Below are 15,513 nucleotides of genomic sequence, written 5' to 3'. Positions count from 1 at the left end.
GGGTTTTTGAGATTATTATTTGATGACCCGTTTTTGTCATTTTGTGAGAACCTTTTGGTTGGAGCCCTATAATAGGTTTCTTTTTGTATGATCAAAGGATGAATATAACCTTCCATGTTTATCCAAGTTAATCGACCAAGTTTGCAGGACATAAACAAATAGCCAATGAACTAAAACAAAGAAAGCAAAAATCCACATCTCGCTAAACAAAATACTAAATAATGTCGAAATTAAGCTTGAAATGTGGATGTAAGATTGAACTTACACACTACTAATATTGGGAAAATGCCATAAACTATAAAAACTAAGAAAGCATTATAGATCTTCAAACTATCAATCATTCAATTTGATGAGAAAAAACGAAGAAAATTAAACAAAATAACAGTAGGTTTTCTTCTCCATCTAACAAAAATTGTGCCAAGTAGTTCTCTTCCTAACCACATTCTCACACAAAAATATGAGTTTCCTCAGTCCCTCCCTTTTTGTTTTCAGTATCACTAGTTTTTACTCAAGCTGGGTACTTGCTTTTAGTTTACCACTCAGCTTTTTTTTCAGATGGGACACGGTGGGACTTCAAGAGTGCTACCTGCCTGGATCTGTCCCCACCCAATAAGACGCCAATGCTTCTCAACACGTCGACTGAGGGCAACCTTCTCTCCTTTGCTAGTGCACACAGGTGACGTTAGTTGAAGTTTTGCCAGATCATTCTTCACTGCAAGAACTCGTGCCCCTGTAGACATAGACCCAATGTTCAACATAAGAATCTCTCCCTTAGCCAGCTTTGACACCTTCCCTTGCCTCTCTGTACCCTTTGTTCTCACTCCCAGTAATCGCCTGAGAAGGAAAAAGTTCACCTGGAAAAAGGAAAAAAGAGCAACACTAAGTCATTCCTTAGTTTAGAAGGATTTTATTACTTGTCACATAGCAACATGCTACTAAAACAATGAACTGTCAGCTAAGACTTGGTAGATTTAAGGGAAATCTCGCATCTCAGGAATAACAGCTTATACAGCTTCCTAATCTCTGATTGCTTACAAGAAATATACAACCCCAGGCACTTAGCCCTAGGAAGAACAGGAAGGAAGATCTTAAAGAACCATCTAGATATTACTGTTCAAAGAGGAAACTGATTAAATTTGACTATGTGACGAGATTCAACAAATTATTGAGACACTCAGCAACCTAACAATTCCAGGCTCCCTAGGCAATACGGTACAGTAAATAACACAACCAGAGACTTGCAACCGACCAATTTAGACCTCATCACCATATAATAATGTTTTTGGCTTCAAAATGAAATATAAAATGGTTGCTCAAAAACTGGCCATATATGTGAGCACATCCAATCATAATGCAAATGAATTTCACTACTGTTAAACGCGTTGAGTATTTTTCAAGTTAAGCTGCGTACCTCAAGTTCCACAAACACGTCTGGGAGTGACCCAACCTCCCCAAGAACCTGACCCACCAGCCTATCAGCACGAGTCAAAGTGGGATCCATCGTGGTCCCGACCCCAATCAGACCACCGGGAACAGCAAATTGTAGCTCATTTTGTTCGGCAAATAAAGAAACTATTCTGGAGTAGATGGGTGTGCACTTGATGGCACCACTTTCGTCTTTCAAAACGATACCAGGTCGCACCTCAATGAATTGGTTCACCCTCAAAACACCCTGATAAAACAGCAATCTGTCAGAATTTGTTCTGAAACAAACAAGTATCAAAATTAAATAGAAATAGGAAATATAACAAAGTAGTCCTCGTCTGATCAATCCTATGCTATTCAAGAACTATTTTCATGGAATAATGGTGAAGCTATTTTCATCTACCAATTCAGAAGCGGTCCGCCTTTCCATGCATCATTCCATTGTACAAGAATGAGGTCAACATTCTTGAAACAGCAAAAAGCGATGCTAAATGGAGGTTCAGAATCATGAATCATCAGAAACCCAAACCAGTTCATGCAAGAGATTAAGACTTGCTAAAGAAACCAAATCATCGGACATATGTATAGGATTACCCTATAGCTTCTCAATTTGGGGCCAACATTTAAACCGTGACAGAAACTCAAGAGACAAATGGACAAGTAAACCAGGTTGTTATTCTGATGCCACCAACTAAATTATAGGAACTCAGACATGCTGAAACTCAAAAAGAGAAGAAAATTATCATACCCTGAGAATACTTCCACCAGCAACACCACCCTTGATTTCATCAACCTCGGACCCGGGCTTATTAACATCAAACGATCGGATGACGATCATGTTAGGCGGCGAAATGAAATTTCGCTCCGGAATGGGAATCCTTTTTACGATATACTCGCATACAACATCAATGTTGTACTTTAATTGAGCAGAGATTGGTATAACAGGAGCACCATCAGCAACTGTTTTCTGTAAAAAATTGAGTTCAGAGGTTAACACACTGTTGGCTAATAAAGTTTTCAACGGATCATATAGAGGTCAGGTCACAGATAACAAACCTGAATAAACTTCTGGATAGCTTCATGTTGATTAATGGCTACATTTTCTTGGATAAGATCAACTTTGTTCTGAAGGATGATTATGTGTTGGAGACGCATGATTTCCACAGCAGCCAGATGCTCTGAAGTCTGGGGTTGGGGACAGCTTTCATTGGCAGCTATCAGAAGCAGTGCCCCGTCCATGATTGCCGCTCCATTAAGCATGGTTGCCATAAGAATATCGTGACCCTAAGGGAAGGAAATTATGCAAGGCAATGGATGTGATCAGACCACAAATAATTGAAAAAACAATGCCAAAGAAGACCATTGACAAGAACTACATCACAAGGTTTTGTCGCATACTAACTGTAAATCACAATATTTAACAGTAAATCATTTTACCGGGCAGTCGACAAAAGAAACATGTCTCAATAATTTCATTTTTGCAGTTTCAAACCCAGGCACATCGCATGCAGGGGTATCTTCTTTACCACTGCCATAGGCCCTGCAAGCAAAAACGGAGTGAAAATTTGGATAACTGCTGGAACTAGAAGTAAAAATTATACACTTTGAAGGTCCTCATACTTGTAGCACATAGGCCGAGGGCACCGTTCATCTTCACACTTGTATATTTTTGCATTGGCGTAACCAAGCTTAATTGTGATGTTACGCTCCAATTCATTCTTGAATCTCACTGTCTGTATATGAATAACAAAGGATATTAGAACTATGAAAAGATTCATGCAAATAATATCTACATTCTGTAGTGAAACAATCCCAACTTACTGATCGTTCTCTGTAAGATTCTGAGTTGTGGCCAATAGAAAAAGATGAACAGAAGCCAAACTAAGACTAAATCGACATATTACAGAAATCAATGAATTACATTAGGGTGACCACATCCCCATCTAACTTAGTTATAATACCTCCTTCATCACATCATATATATCTCAGTAGTGGCTTTAGCTAAAACAAAAACTCTTAACACTCAGAAGACACATGCCACATGCTTTAGCTAAGTTGTTTCCGATAATCAGACCCTAGCAGTATGTTCGGGCAGATCCACAGTCTCCTACCCACCATATAATAAGAGCAAACACAACTCAAACAGAGTATCTTTTCTCCACTCAAGGAACAGCTTGATTCAACCACAAGAACCAATTATCCGACCACACAAACATTTAAGTTCATCCTCAATTATATAAACGATTTACTTGCTGAATTAAACTAAGCTAACAACAATATTTCAAATGCATCCACATTCTCACTACGCACTACCAGTGAGAGCAAGGGAATTTACCTGCACACCAGATATTGCTTTTACAACTGTTGATTTTCCATGGGCGACATGGCCAATCGTACCTATATAACAATATAACAACAACCGAACCAATTAAAATTTAGGAAGTCTCCTAAGATTAATTAAAATTAAAGCAGACTTAATTAACTTAAACAGTTTTTTTCTCACCAATATTAATTGTTGCTTGCCGTGAGATTACTTCAGGCGACAATGGATGCAACAAAGTCACATCCAATTTACTCAGATCCTGCTCCATCAAACCTTTCCGCGCCATATTCAATTCCTTCAACGAGTACTTCAAATCCTGAAATACTAAAAACAATAGGAATAACTAAAAGTACTAAACCTTCACAGGAGAGACGGTATTAGGGTTTGGGTTTTTCAACTCTTTTGTGTTTTGGAGATTAGGGTTTGAAACTTCAAAACAACCAACTAAAACATTCACACAACTAAAACAAATCTACTGCAGACTAAACACCAAAACGAATCTTGAAAAAAAAAATAGATTATTAAAAAAATTGTACAAAAAAGAGAGAAAAGATTCGACTAAAGAACTTTGATATATAACTTTCAGATGAAATTATGGAAGAAAAATAACTGAGTGAGAAAAACCTTACAGATTTCTAGGGCAAACGATTGGAGATTTCTGCTGAAGCTGTCGTGAGAGGCGGAGGAGATATGAAAAGAAGATTACTAAACGAACTGATTCCAGAAAAAACCCTTGCTAGAGCTGAAAAGAAGTTGAAAAGTGGATTTTGTAGTGGGTACTAATGGGCCCCTTATAGTTCGCCAACTGTTCTTAAAGCCCACTAAGAAAGACTAACTAGGCGCACAACCGGCAAGTAGGTGTACAAATTACAATGTGGGAATATGGTTTAAGGCTACGGGAACATGGTTTAAGGTTAAGTTTCATGGAGACGAGGAGTGGGATGATGAGGCAGAAAATCGTGGTGATAGGCACGGTTCCCATTCTCACTTCTTGAAAGCGAAGAAGTGTAGAGGGAAATCAAACGAAAGCGAGGATGGAAGTTGTTTGTAGCCTATTTAAATAGTGTACGTGCGGACCGCACAAGATGTTCAAATAACGGTAGATCGTGGGTTATTAAGGTAATCCACGAGACTCATTAGAGCCAGGTCCGGACTTATTGTGAAAGTTCGGAGGTTTATTAAAACCAGGTCGTGGGTTATTAAGGTAATCCACGGGGGTCATTAGAGCCAGGTCCGAACTTATTGTAAAAGTTCGGAGGTTTATTAAAATCAGGTCGTGGGTTATTAAGGTAATCCACGGGGCTCATTAGAGCCAGGTCCGGGCTCATTGAGAAAATCCGGAGGTTTATTAAAACCAGACTGTGGGTTATTAAGGTAACCCACAGGGCTCGTTAGAGCTAAGGTCCAGGAAAATGAAATCAGGCTTGGGTTTATAAAACCCACGTGGCTAAATAAAGAAGCCCAGATGATTGGGAGTCATTTTGAGATAGACATAAATCTTGGAAGATAGACAAGGATCTTCCAAGATAATTACAAATCTTGAAGAGATAGATATGGATCTTTCAAGATAAGCACAAATGTTGTGGGGATATACACAAATCATGAGAAGATAATATGGATCTTCAAGGACAGACACAAATATTAAAGGATAAGTACAAATCCAGGTGGTTATTTTGGATAACTACAAATCTAGGTTATTATGGAACCAGATTAGGGTTTATGCCTATAAAAGAGGCCAAAATCCAACTCAAAAGGTACACAATTTCTATTCCTTCTCTCCACAACTACTTGCTTAGAACATCCTCTGACTTTAGCATCGGAGTGTCTTTGCAGGTACCCCCACTTTCCATCATCAATTCTTGGAGAATATAATGGACGACGGCGATTCGATCATCATACACACATCTCAAGGAGTGTTGGGGTGATTAATTTTGCACCAACATCTTTTGGCGCCGACTAAGGGATTACGAGAAAAATATCGTGTTCTTCGAGTGAAAGAAGTTGTTCCCAAACGATTTTTGAAACTAGGGTTTCAAAATCATTGTGAACAAAGAGTTGCAGAAATTTTCTGAACGTTTTCAAAAAGTTGCAGAAAGTTTCTGAACTTTTTCAGAAAGTTGCGGAAGATCCAGAGTTGCAGAAAGTTTCTAAAAGTTTAGAGAAAGTTGCAGAAAGATTCTGAACGTTTCTAGGAAGTTGCAGAAAGATTCTGAACGTTTTCCCGGAAGTTGCAGAAAATTTCTAAACGTTTTCGGAAAGTTGCAGAAGGTTTCTCAACGTTTCTCGAAGGTTGCGGGAAGATCCAGAACGTTTTAGAGTTGTAGGAGATCCCATAAAGTTGCTGAAAGTTCCGAAAAAGTTGTTAAAAGCAAAGTTAACAAAGAAAGAGTTACATATGGAATCTTCGCAAGAGAATCAACATGCAAGGAACGGTAATGCACTTATCGGAAATCCTCCAACTCAGCATGTCAATAATCGAATACTACGGAGCGATGTCGACCATATTTACCAGAAAAGAGATGGAAACGGGGAAGGCACCTGATCATAAGCTCATAGCCGTCCAAGAATTGAGGATTGGATATAGTGGATCAATTTCCCTCCTCACCTGGGGGCGTCTTTGGCATTTGGTAAGAACTAAGCAGACCATGGGGGCGGCTAAAGTGTCACCTAGCATGTAAGAGCTTGAACCTTTCTCGATCAGCTAGGGACTCAATGTGAAGCTGTCTAGTACTCCGACACTAAAAACCAGTGTCAAGAGTGTACAACAACATCAGGAAGGGAAGGACAAGAAGGAAGTTGATACCTTGATCGCTGCTAGTCCTTGACAAGGTAATCCTACTGTTAGAAATCACATAACAAGAAGAAGAATCAACTGTCTTTGCTGGTTAGAAAGCGAATATACCAATGAGGAAAGAAAAAGCAACGTCGCACTTACCGGAAGAAGCTTTCAAGGATGAAACGACGACTGCAGGTGTGTTTTTACCATGGATACTCATCCTTATTTATATTGGAAGGGAGTAGTGATATGCAAGCAGCTGATTCTAAGAGTTTGATAAGGTAGAAATTGCAGAAGAGATCAAACTCTCAGTACTAACAGAGACCGGATTTCTGCCAGCTATGAAAACACGGCGTAAGAATATCGAGCTGGAATACTCGCAGTTAAACAGAAGACGGAGTTTCAAGATGAGTCAAATTCACAATTCAATAAGTAAATGTATTACTATTATCTATAGATATCGACACTCATTGAACACGTTATAAAGCGTGTTTTTTCTGAACTACAAGGGAAGAACGGTGGCGCCAAGGTTAGACAGACTAGGAATTGGAAGAGTGACAAATGTTCTTGGAGTTCCAAAGGTGATCAAACTCTTACTGCCATAGAGATTCGAATTTTTCAAACAACGATGGCAGTCGATGACTGAGATCGGTAAAGATTTGGACGAATTGGTGTACGCGGCAGTCGGAAAGAACTGGCATTATCTCAAGCTGGCTACAGGAAAAATGTGCTGGCATCATCTCATGTGGCCGTTAAGAAAGAAGCACTAGCATTACTTCAATCTGGTCACGGAAAAGGGATGGTGGCACGTCATAAACAAACGTGTTCATTCCCAGTAAATGGGCTGCATAATTTGGGTTCATAACATCAGTACTTGGGCTTATAATGCCAAATTGTTGTTGGAATAATAAAGCCCAACAAGGACGGGTGTGGACTTGGCGAGCTACGTATTCAGGAAGAAGAAATTCAGGTATGTATCGCCTATTTCTGAGAATAATAAGATAACATGTGTCAGTTTTTGCAGGGAAAATCATGTCGGAAATGCACTACAATGTGCCATGGTTCATTCATACGGGCTATGTACATACCACCGTCACACGAAGTCTTATTCTTCTTAACTCCCCAACAAGTTGAAGAGTTAAGAGGGGGCGATGTTTGTACCCTATTTAAATAGTATACGTGCGTACCGCACAAGCTGTTCAAATAACGGCAGACTGTGGGTTATTAAGGTAATCCACGTGGCTCATTAGAGCCAGGTCCGGACTTATTGTGAAAGTTCGGAGGTTTATTAAAACCAGGTCGTGGGTTATTAGGTAATCCACGGGGCTCATTAGAGCCAGGTCCGGACTTATTGTGAAAGTTCAGAGGTTTATTAAAACCAGGCCGTGGGTTATTAAGGTAATCCACGGGGCTCATTAGAGCCAGGTCCGGGCTCATTGAGAAAATCTGGAGGTTTATTAAAACCAGACTGTGGGCTCATTAGAGCTAAGGTCCAGGAAAATGAAATCAGGCTTGGGTTTATAAAACCCACGTGGCTAAATAAAGAAGCCCAGATGATTGGAAGTCATTTTGAGATAGACATAAATCTTGGAAGATAGACAAGGATCTTCCAAGATAATTACAAATCTTGAAGAGATAGATATGGATCTTTCAAGATAAGCACAAATGTTGTGGGGATATACACAAATCATGAAAAGATAATATGGATCTTCAAGGACAGACACAAATATTAAAGGATAAGTACAAATCCAGGTGGTTATTTTGGATAACTATAAATCTAGGTTATTATGGAACCATATTAGGGTTTATGCCTATAAATAGAGGCCAAAATCTAACTCAAAAGGTACACAATTTCTATTCCTTCTCTCCACAACTACTTGCTTAGAACATCCTCTGACTTTAGCATCAGAGTGTCTTTGCAGGTACCCCCCCACTTTCCATCATCAATTCTTGGAGAATATAATGAACGACGGCGATTCGATCATCGTACACACATCTCGAGGAGTGTTGGGGTGATTAATTTTGCACCAACAGAAGCTTCGCCCAAAAATGTTGAAAAGCTATTTGTTTGACTTTTTCTTGGTTACATCTATTTATTCAATTACGTATATATTTTTTACATTTCACTTATACTAGAACATTGCGGAATTCGCTAAGGTCACAGCTTGTCTTTCGAATTTGTCATTAATGGATATTTTCAAACACTTTACGGATATTTTCAAATGCTTTTGATCTTTATTGACTTTTGATTTTTGTTGATTTTGAAAGATTAGAGGAGATACTACACAATTATTGAACAAACGTTAAACTTAAACATAATTTTATTTTTTAATTATAGTTCACTTTTGTAGGAATTACGAGTATAGTCTTGTGAAAATTTACATACGTTGTACCCACAAAATCTATTTCAATATGCCCAATTCTTTTTATCTCTGTCATCGACGTCTTGATATTGTAGTAGAATGCATGCACGAAGATCATGACGTCATTGAATAACTCTCACCACAAATGGGTTGAATCTCTTCATCACCTGAATTACGTTGAAATAAGGTTCGTAACAGAAATTTGATTTTTTTTCCATCTTCGTCATTCCTGCATAGATTTTGTGATAACTTCATCATTAGTTTTCACACCTTGGTCGATAACGATTGCCATTGAAAGTTAAAGCAGTGAGTTCATCAACAGCTCGGTCTATGGTTACATATCGATAGAACAACCCATCTCTATTACGGTTATTTGAATTACCGGATTTAGTGCAGAAGTTTCATGAATCTCTGTCAGTTACTCTGATAATATCATTCATAATACGTTTTTAACCCCTACTTGGATAGTACAATACCAAATTTTAACAAATAGATAGAGGTAAAATCTGCAGTTATATAATATAAGGTTGAGTCATCTTTCAGAAAGTTTGAGTAATATCAAAAGTATTGTGTGGGATATTGTTTGTGTAAAAGGTGTAGCTTTGAAGTGTGGATGGGCGGGTGTATATAGGAGGTTGGATACCAAGGGATATATTTCTTGAACCTTACATCTAAGAGTTATATCAGTGGATATAATTTTTGAACCTTTTATCCAACGACTATATCAACTAATATATTTTCCAAACATTACCAACAATAGCGTGATACTAAATACAACGACTATATATTGTCCTATTAAACCACATAAAACGTTATTATTTTTTCTAGACACAACCTCGCTTCAACTCTGACTGACTGGTCAAGCGAGGCTTTGGGTTATTATTACGGGCGAGGTTTCAGTCCTCGCTTATATCAATCTTCCCTCCTTAACCATAAAGCTTAGTCATTCCCCTACCCTACATGGCAGTACATGTGGTAAAGGAGATCTATAAGACTTAGCCTAAGTCCATTCCTAATTTCTATGATGGAAGACCCATTAAATCCTACATGATTGCCTTTTTATTTGACGTGTAAAACAATAATAAGAGAATACCATGTCCCAACGCAAGTAATTATAAATGTTTATAGATCGATATTCTGAATTTGGATTAGTGAGAATTTTTTTTTCCTATTGCCAAATAATTTTCCATTTATCAAATAGTTTGTCGATAGCTAAATGGTTCAGCTATACTATCTTATAAAATTTTCAATATTTATTTTTCTCGCCATCTTATTGGTCATGGTTTTTGCATACTGTTTTACGCAACGCTTTTATTAAAATGATCACTGGTGAACCAAGTCCCGGGACTTAGTTTTTTTGATAAAAGTTTTTCTAATAAAAAAATATTAGAAAATAATGTTGATCGGCGAACCATTTAGCTACGGTTTTGTGAATATTTTAACTATCGTATTCCCTTATTTCTTAATTCCCTAGATATGGTATAGAGAATAAGGATTTAGGACAATTCCATGTTCCATATGTATGTATTTTTCTTTATACAAATATTGAATGTCAGCAAATAAAGTTTTAATTCCTCGATCAAATTCCTTGGATGTGGGGTTCGGAATAAGAACCTAAAACAATTTCTTATCTCATAGGACATGGGTAAAATTCCAGCATCAGACAAAAATTCTTTAATATTAAACCTAATAATACTTTTTCTTAATCCACAACTAGTATCCAATCTTAAAATCAAAGTTCGGAAATTATTACCTGAGTCATAAGGGTTTGATTTGAAAATTTCTCAATGTTTATCAAAATAAAATAAAATGGGAGAAACGATTATCTTACTGTAATTCGAGAAATCATAAATTATATTACATTACTATCAATCTTTAACATTCTAGCATGCTTCATTAAAAAAAAATCTAACAGTTCTCAATTCTATTATTATCGGCTAGCTACTCCGTGAAAAGTGAAAACATCTCAGTAATACCCATTTAAAGTTCGAAGGAGATTGTTACCTTAAAAATCAGTTCAAAGATTTCTCCATAACAAGTTAATGGGGTTCGATCTCTTCGACGCAATTTGATTTAAAAAAATGTACATAAGAAGAAGAACACAGTCACTCACTATTCACGGGAGCTCGAGTTCAAATTTTTTTTCTCTTGTTGCGCGTGAGTAATCAATTAATATATTGTTTGTTAGATCGCTTTGTTGCAATGTTATGACTAATTTTGTTCATCTGTTTTTTGATATCCTTACATTGTGGCAGACTAGTGCCAAGAAGTCTTTTATTTTTCGGTGGTATACGTAAATTACAGAATTTAACGAACAATTCCATAAATAAAGAGACTAAATAAGTAGAGAAACTACAACATTAACATCAAGTCGAAAAACCCATGTTAAACTACTACTTAAAACTAAAACATATGACATAAATTAAAACAACTAAAACTTGAAACATATTCCATCTTAACCACTTCTTTCTTTCTTTTCCATCATTAGTACTTCTCTATTTCTTCCTCATCTTCATCGCTTATTCTAGTAGTTCCCTGAACCACCTTCTTCACCATTAGCAGGAACCTAAGCAACTACCAAGGGAAACTCCCATATTACCTTTGTTACACCACAATCACAGTTACTATACGTGTCAAGCGGACCAAATTCTTGATAAAGAGTACTTTCAAGCTCTTTGTTCGTTATCCCATCATAAGGGTTATCACTTTCTTTCCAATCATGAAAGCAAGAAGGACAACTGACTTTAAGTTTCTTTTTGGGATACCAAGGGAACTAAATAACAAGGGGTAGATTACTTAGTCTCAACTATACGAAGTTGACTTTGTTCTTTGTATAGCGGCTTAATTATGAGAGTATTGAAAACTGGACTAGGTCCTGGGGTTTTTGTGCATTTGCGGTTTTCTCGTTAACAAAATCTTGTTGTGTGATTTACTTTTACTTTCCATAATTATAATTGTTTCATTAAAATTAAAATTAAAAGTAAATACACTAGTACGTTAAATCTATATCACTTGACGTTGATCATATAGTCAATTGACCCTGTACCGTAACTATTGTCAAGTGAATACCTTTATGTTCTATTGTCTCGAAATTGTCCATAGACGATCACACTTGGTATCGGAATTATAGTTTAAAACGAAAAAGCGTGGTATATTTGGGTACCCTCGTAATTTCATCATCCTTCATAGATAATATCTCATTTGTTGTCATAGCCATAATACACTACCATTAACACATACAACAATCAACAAAATATTCTCTGCAAGGTGAGATAAAAATTGTCAAGTTTTTACCCTTAAAAAAAAAAAGACACTCAAATTCTCTATGTTTCACCAATGGAATCCTAACGACAATATTATAAATCACATGAAATTGATTACGGAAAAAATATCACAACATACTATAATCAAACACCAAATTATTACTGTCAACAAAACCATTAAAAAATCAATCAACACAATTAATACAATAACAAAAATTGCTTCAAAAACATACTTATGTTTTTTTTGGTGTTAAAAATCAAATTAACAAGTTTGCATGTGATTAGAATTGCATCTTCACCAGACCCCTTCACCTGATTGATAAACAATAATTACAAAACAAAACTCTAACCTTGGGCATGATATTATTCATAAAATCGAAATAAAAGAGAAGAAGGAAAACCAGAGAAGAAGTGAACTGAGAGTAAACTAATGATGATTTTCTCCCTAGTATAAAGCGAGGATTGAAACCTCGCTTCAACTCTGACTGATTGGTCAAGCGAGGGTAGAATCCTCGTTTTGGGTTATTCTGACAGGCGAGGTTTCAGTCCCCGCTTATATCAATCTCCCCCCCTTGACCATAAGGCTTAGTCATTTTCCTACCCTGCATGGAAATACATGTGGTACATGGAATGATCCATAAGACTTAACGTAAGACCATTACTAATTTCTATGATGGAATACCTATTAAATCCTACGCGGTTGCCTTTTTGTTTGACGTGTAAAATAATAATAAGAGAATACCATGTCCAAACGCAAGTAATTATAATTGTTTATAGATCGATATTCCAAATTTGGATTTGCGAGAAGTGTTTTTTTTTTCCTATTGCCGGATACTTTTCCATTTGTCAAATAGTTTGCTAATAGTTAAATGGTTCAGCTACACTATCTTATAAAATTTTCAATATTTATTTTTCTCATTGTCTTATTGGTCATGGTTTTTGCATATTGTTTTACACAACACTTTTGTTAAAATGATCATCGGTGAACCAAGTCTCGGGACTTAGTTTTGTTGTTAAAAGTTTTTCTAATAAAAATATAAGAAAATAATGTTGATTGGCAAACCATTTAGCTACGCGTTTGTGAATACTTTAACTATCGTATTTCCTTGTTTCCTAATTCCCTAGATATGGTATAGGGAATAAGGATTTAGGAGAATTCGAGAATTCCATGTTCCATAGGTTATGTATTTTTCTTTATACAAATATAGAATTTCAGCAAATAAAATTTTAATTCCTCAATCAAATTTCTTGGACGTGGGGTAGGGAATAAGAATCTAGAAGAATTCCTTATCTCATGGGACATGGGTAGAATTCCAGCTTCTTATTTTGTAGCTCATCTCTTTTTTTATTTCTTTCTGGTTTTTCTAATGAAAATACTACTAAATGATGATGATGATTTCACTCATTTCATTTTCCTCTTATAAAATAAAAGAGTAGTATTATAGTAGAAGAAGTAGTCTTCCTCTCTCTATTGGGTAAAACTAAAACCTGTCCATGTTGTTGCTCTCCTTCTTCCCTAGTCACAGTCTCAGTGCAGCTGGACCGTGTAATACCTCTCAAAAGCTGGCACAAAAGGCGAGATATCTTAAGGAGATTAAGAAAAGAAGAAAAAATCCAAATTCACCACATGATTAAAGAAAAAAATATGAAAACAGAGAAGGAAAATGATCTTATAATAGAAGTTACTCAACTGTGCCTATATGTTCGTTGGACCTTCGAGTATAATCAAAATAGTTTCCACATGGATAAATAAGCCACGTTAATTTCTTAGAAGCGTTCAAAAATGTAATTATGTATGATAGACCCAGTGCTGCAATAACTAACCAACAAAGTTTTCTTAATAGATAAAAATCTAAATTTAACTAGTCAAATCCATTTCGCAGCTCACCTCAATAACCTTCGTTTCAAATCTTCACTGTTGTAGATGTTACGTGGTAGTGGTGATGGTGTTGTTTAAATAAAATTCATTTCGTAAATTAAATTGAATTAGGGTTTAAAATTATTAATTTTCTCGATGCATGGTTTTCTCTATGGACTGTATGTATTTTTTTTGTGTAAAATTAATGAACAACACGAGATGCATCCAGACTTAAAACAAACACTCTTGGAGTTCTCACCTTCTGTTGGAGTATAAAAACACAATGGAAGTTGAAGTTTTTTTTTTTTTTTGCCAAAACCCAACTTTTAATTGCATAAATATTAATATTATCAATGAGGATTAAAGGGTAACACACCTTAGAGCATCTCCATCAGAAGGAGGGAATTTTTTTTTCTTATGACATATAGGATTTTAAACCCTCATTTAAGTTAAATTTATCTCCAACCGTAGGTTCTATAAAGTAGGAAGTGTGCCTAAATAAATACAAGGGTTTTAAAGGAAGTCTTTTCTAGACCTTCAGAATGACCTCAGTGTCATTTTTTTTTCAAATATTTTTTAATTATTACTAATAATAAATTTATTTAAACCAACAGGAAATATGAAATCACTTTTATGTTTTTATCCACAAATCATATCCTAAAAATAAGACCCCATACTATTAGAAATGGTTCCTGAGTAACACTTTTTAATTTTTGCCACATATATAAAACATCACAAATAAGAGTCCAAATAAGACCTCCACATAGGAATTTTAACACCCGTTGTTGGAGGTGCTCTTTCCTTGCTTAACTCGAATCTAGCCAAGTGCAATAAACTTTCTCCTTTTTGATGTAGCTCACTCATTCCCGTGAGTTCATACTTGACTCGATGCTTTGTTCTCAAACATCGTGATGTTGTTGAATGACTTGATGTTTTGTTCCAAAATATTAACAATTATCTTATAAAGTTTTCATCTTTTTGGTGTGTCTAGTGTTTCATAGTTTGTTCTCTACATGTATATATAAGTTTCATATACAATAGGTTCGGGCTATAAGCAATTTCAACTTTTATTAAACATATAGTATGACCATCTGTCAGAGAAAAAGGAACATATAGAATTCCTAAGAATTGCTTCGACTTCTTTTAGAAGCAGATGATTATCTATGTTCCATGAATAATTAGGACATTGAGGAATATCCATAAAGGCATTTCGTAAATCAGTATAATTTTGTTCTCTGTTCGTTTCGTTTGAATAAAGGAAAGATCCCAAATAATCGATACTTCTTTTAGTTGTTGAATCTCTATTTGATTGACCAGTTTTGGTGGAAGTAAAATTGACTATATTCGAGCCATAACGTATAAGTGAAGAGCCCGACTTAGTATTATGATAAAATATGGAGGAAGTAAAACCAATGCAAGCTTATAAGAAATAAGGATCAACCCCTTCTTTTTGAGCTCTTGCACCAAAAATCTTATCGTGCTTGCAAATGAACCAAAGCTATATC

General features: G+C 36.0%; 1 protein-coding gene across 3 annotated transcripts; it reads right to left on the bottom strand.

Annotated features, from left to right (window-relative positions):
• Positions 1-291: 291 nt before the first annotated feature.
• On the bottom strand, positions 292-4,506 carry LOC113318211 (eukaryotic translation initiation factor 2 subunit gamma-like). Of its 3 annotated transcripts, none has more exons than XM_026566348.1 (9): positions 4,378-4,506; positions 3,929-4,072; positions 3,761-3,822; positions 3,046-3,158; positions 2,863-2,965; positions 2,482-2,709; positions 2,174-2,392; positions 1,412-1,672; positions 552-854 (listed from the first exon to the last, which is right to left on the bottom strand). In XM_026566348.1, exons 2-9 carry the CDS (start codon positions 4,032-4,034, stop codon positions 552-554), a joined length of 1,395 nt encoding a protein of 464 aa, XP_026422133.1. In that variant the 5' UTR covers positions 4,035-4,072; positions 4,378-4,506. The 3 variants fall into 3 exon arrangements, with proteins under 3 accessions (XP_026422132.1, XP_026422133.1, XP_026422134.1); XM_026566349.1 differs by having other exon boundaries at positions 3,929-4,064; XM_026566347.1 differs by lacking the exon at positions 4,378-4,506 and having other exon boundaries at positions 292-854; positions 3,929-4,034.
• Between the last annotated feature and the right edge of the window lie 11,007 nt (positions 4,507-15,513).

This window comes from Papaver somniferum, chromosome 10 (genome assembly GCF_003573695.1).
Source record: "Papaver somniferum cultivar HN1 chromosome 10, ASM357369v1, whole genome shotgun sequence".
In the NCBI taxonomy this organism is placed as follows: Eukaryota; Viridiplantae; Streptophyta; class Magnoliopsida; order Ranunculales; family Papaveraceae; genus Papaver; species Papaver somniferum.
Note: the sequence above shows the minus strand (reverse complement) of the source record. Positions and strands in the feature narration are given on the sequence as shown.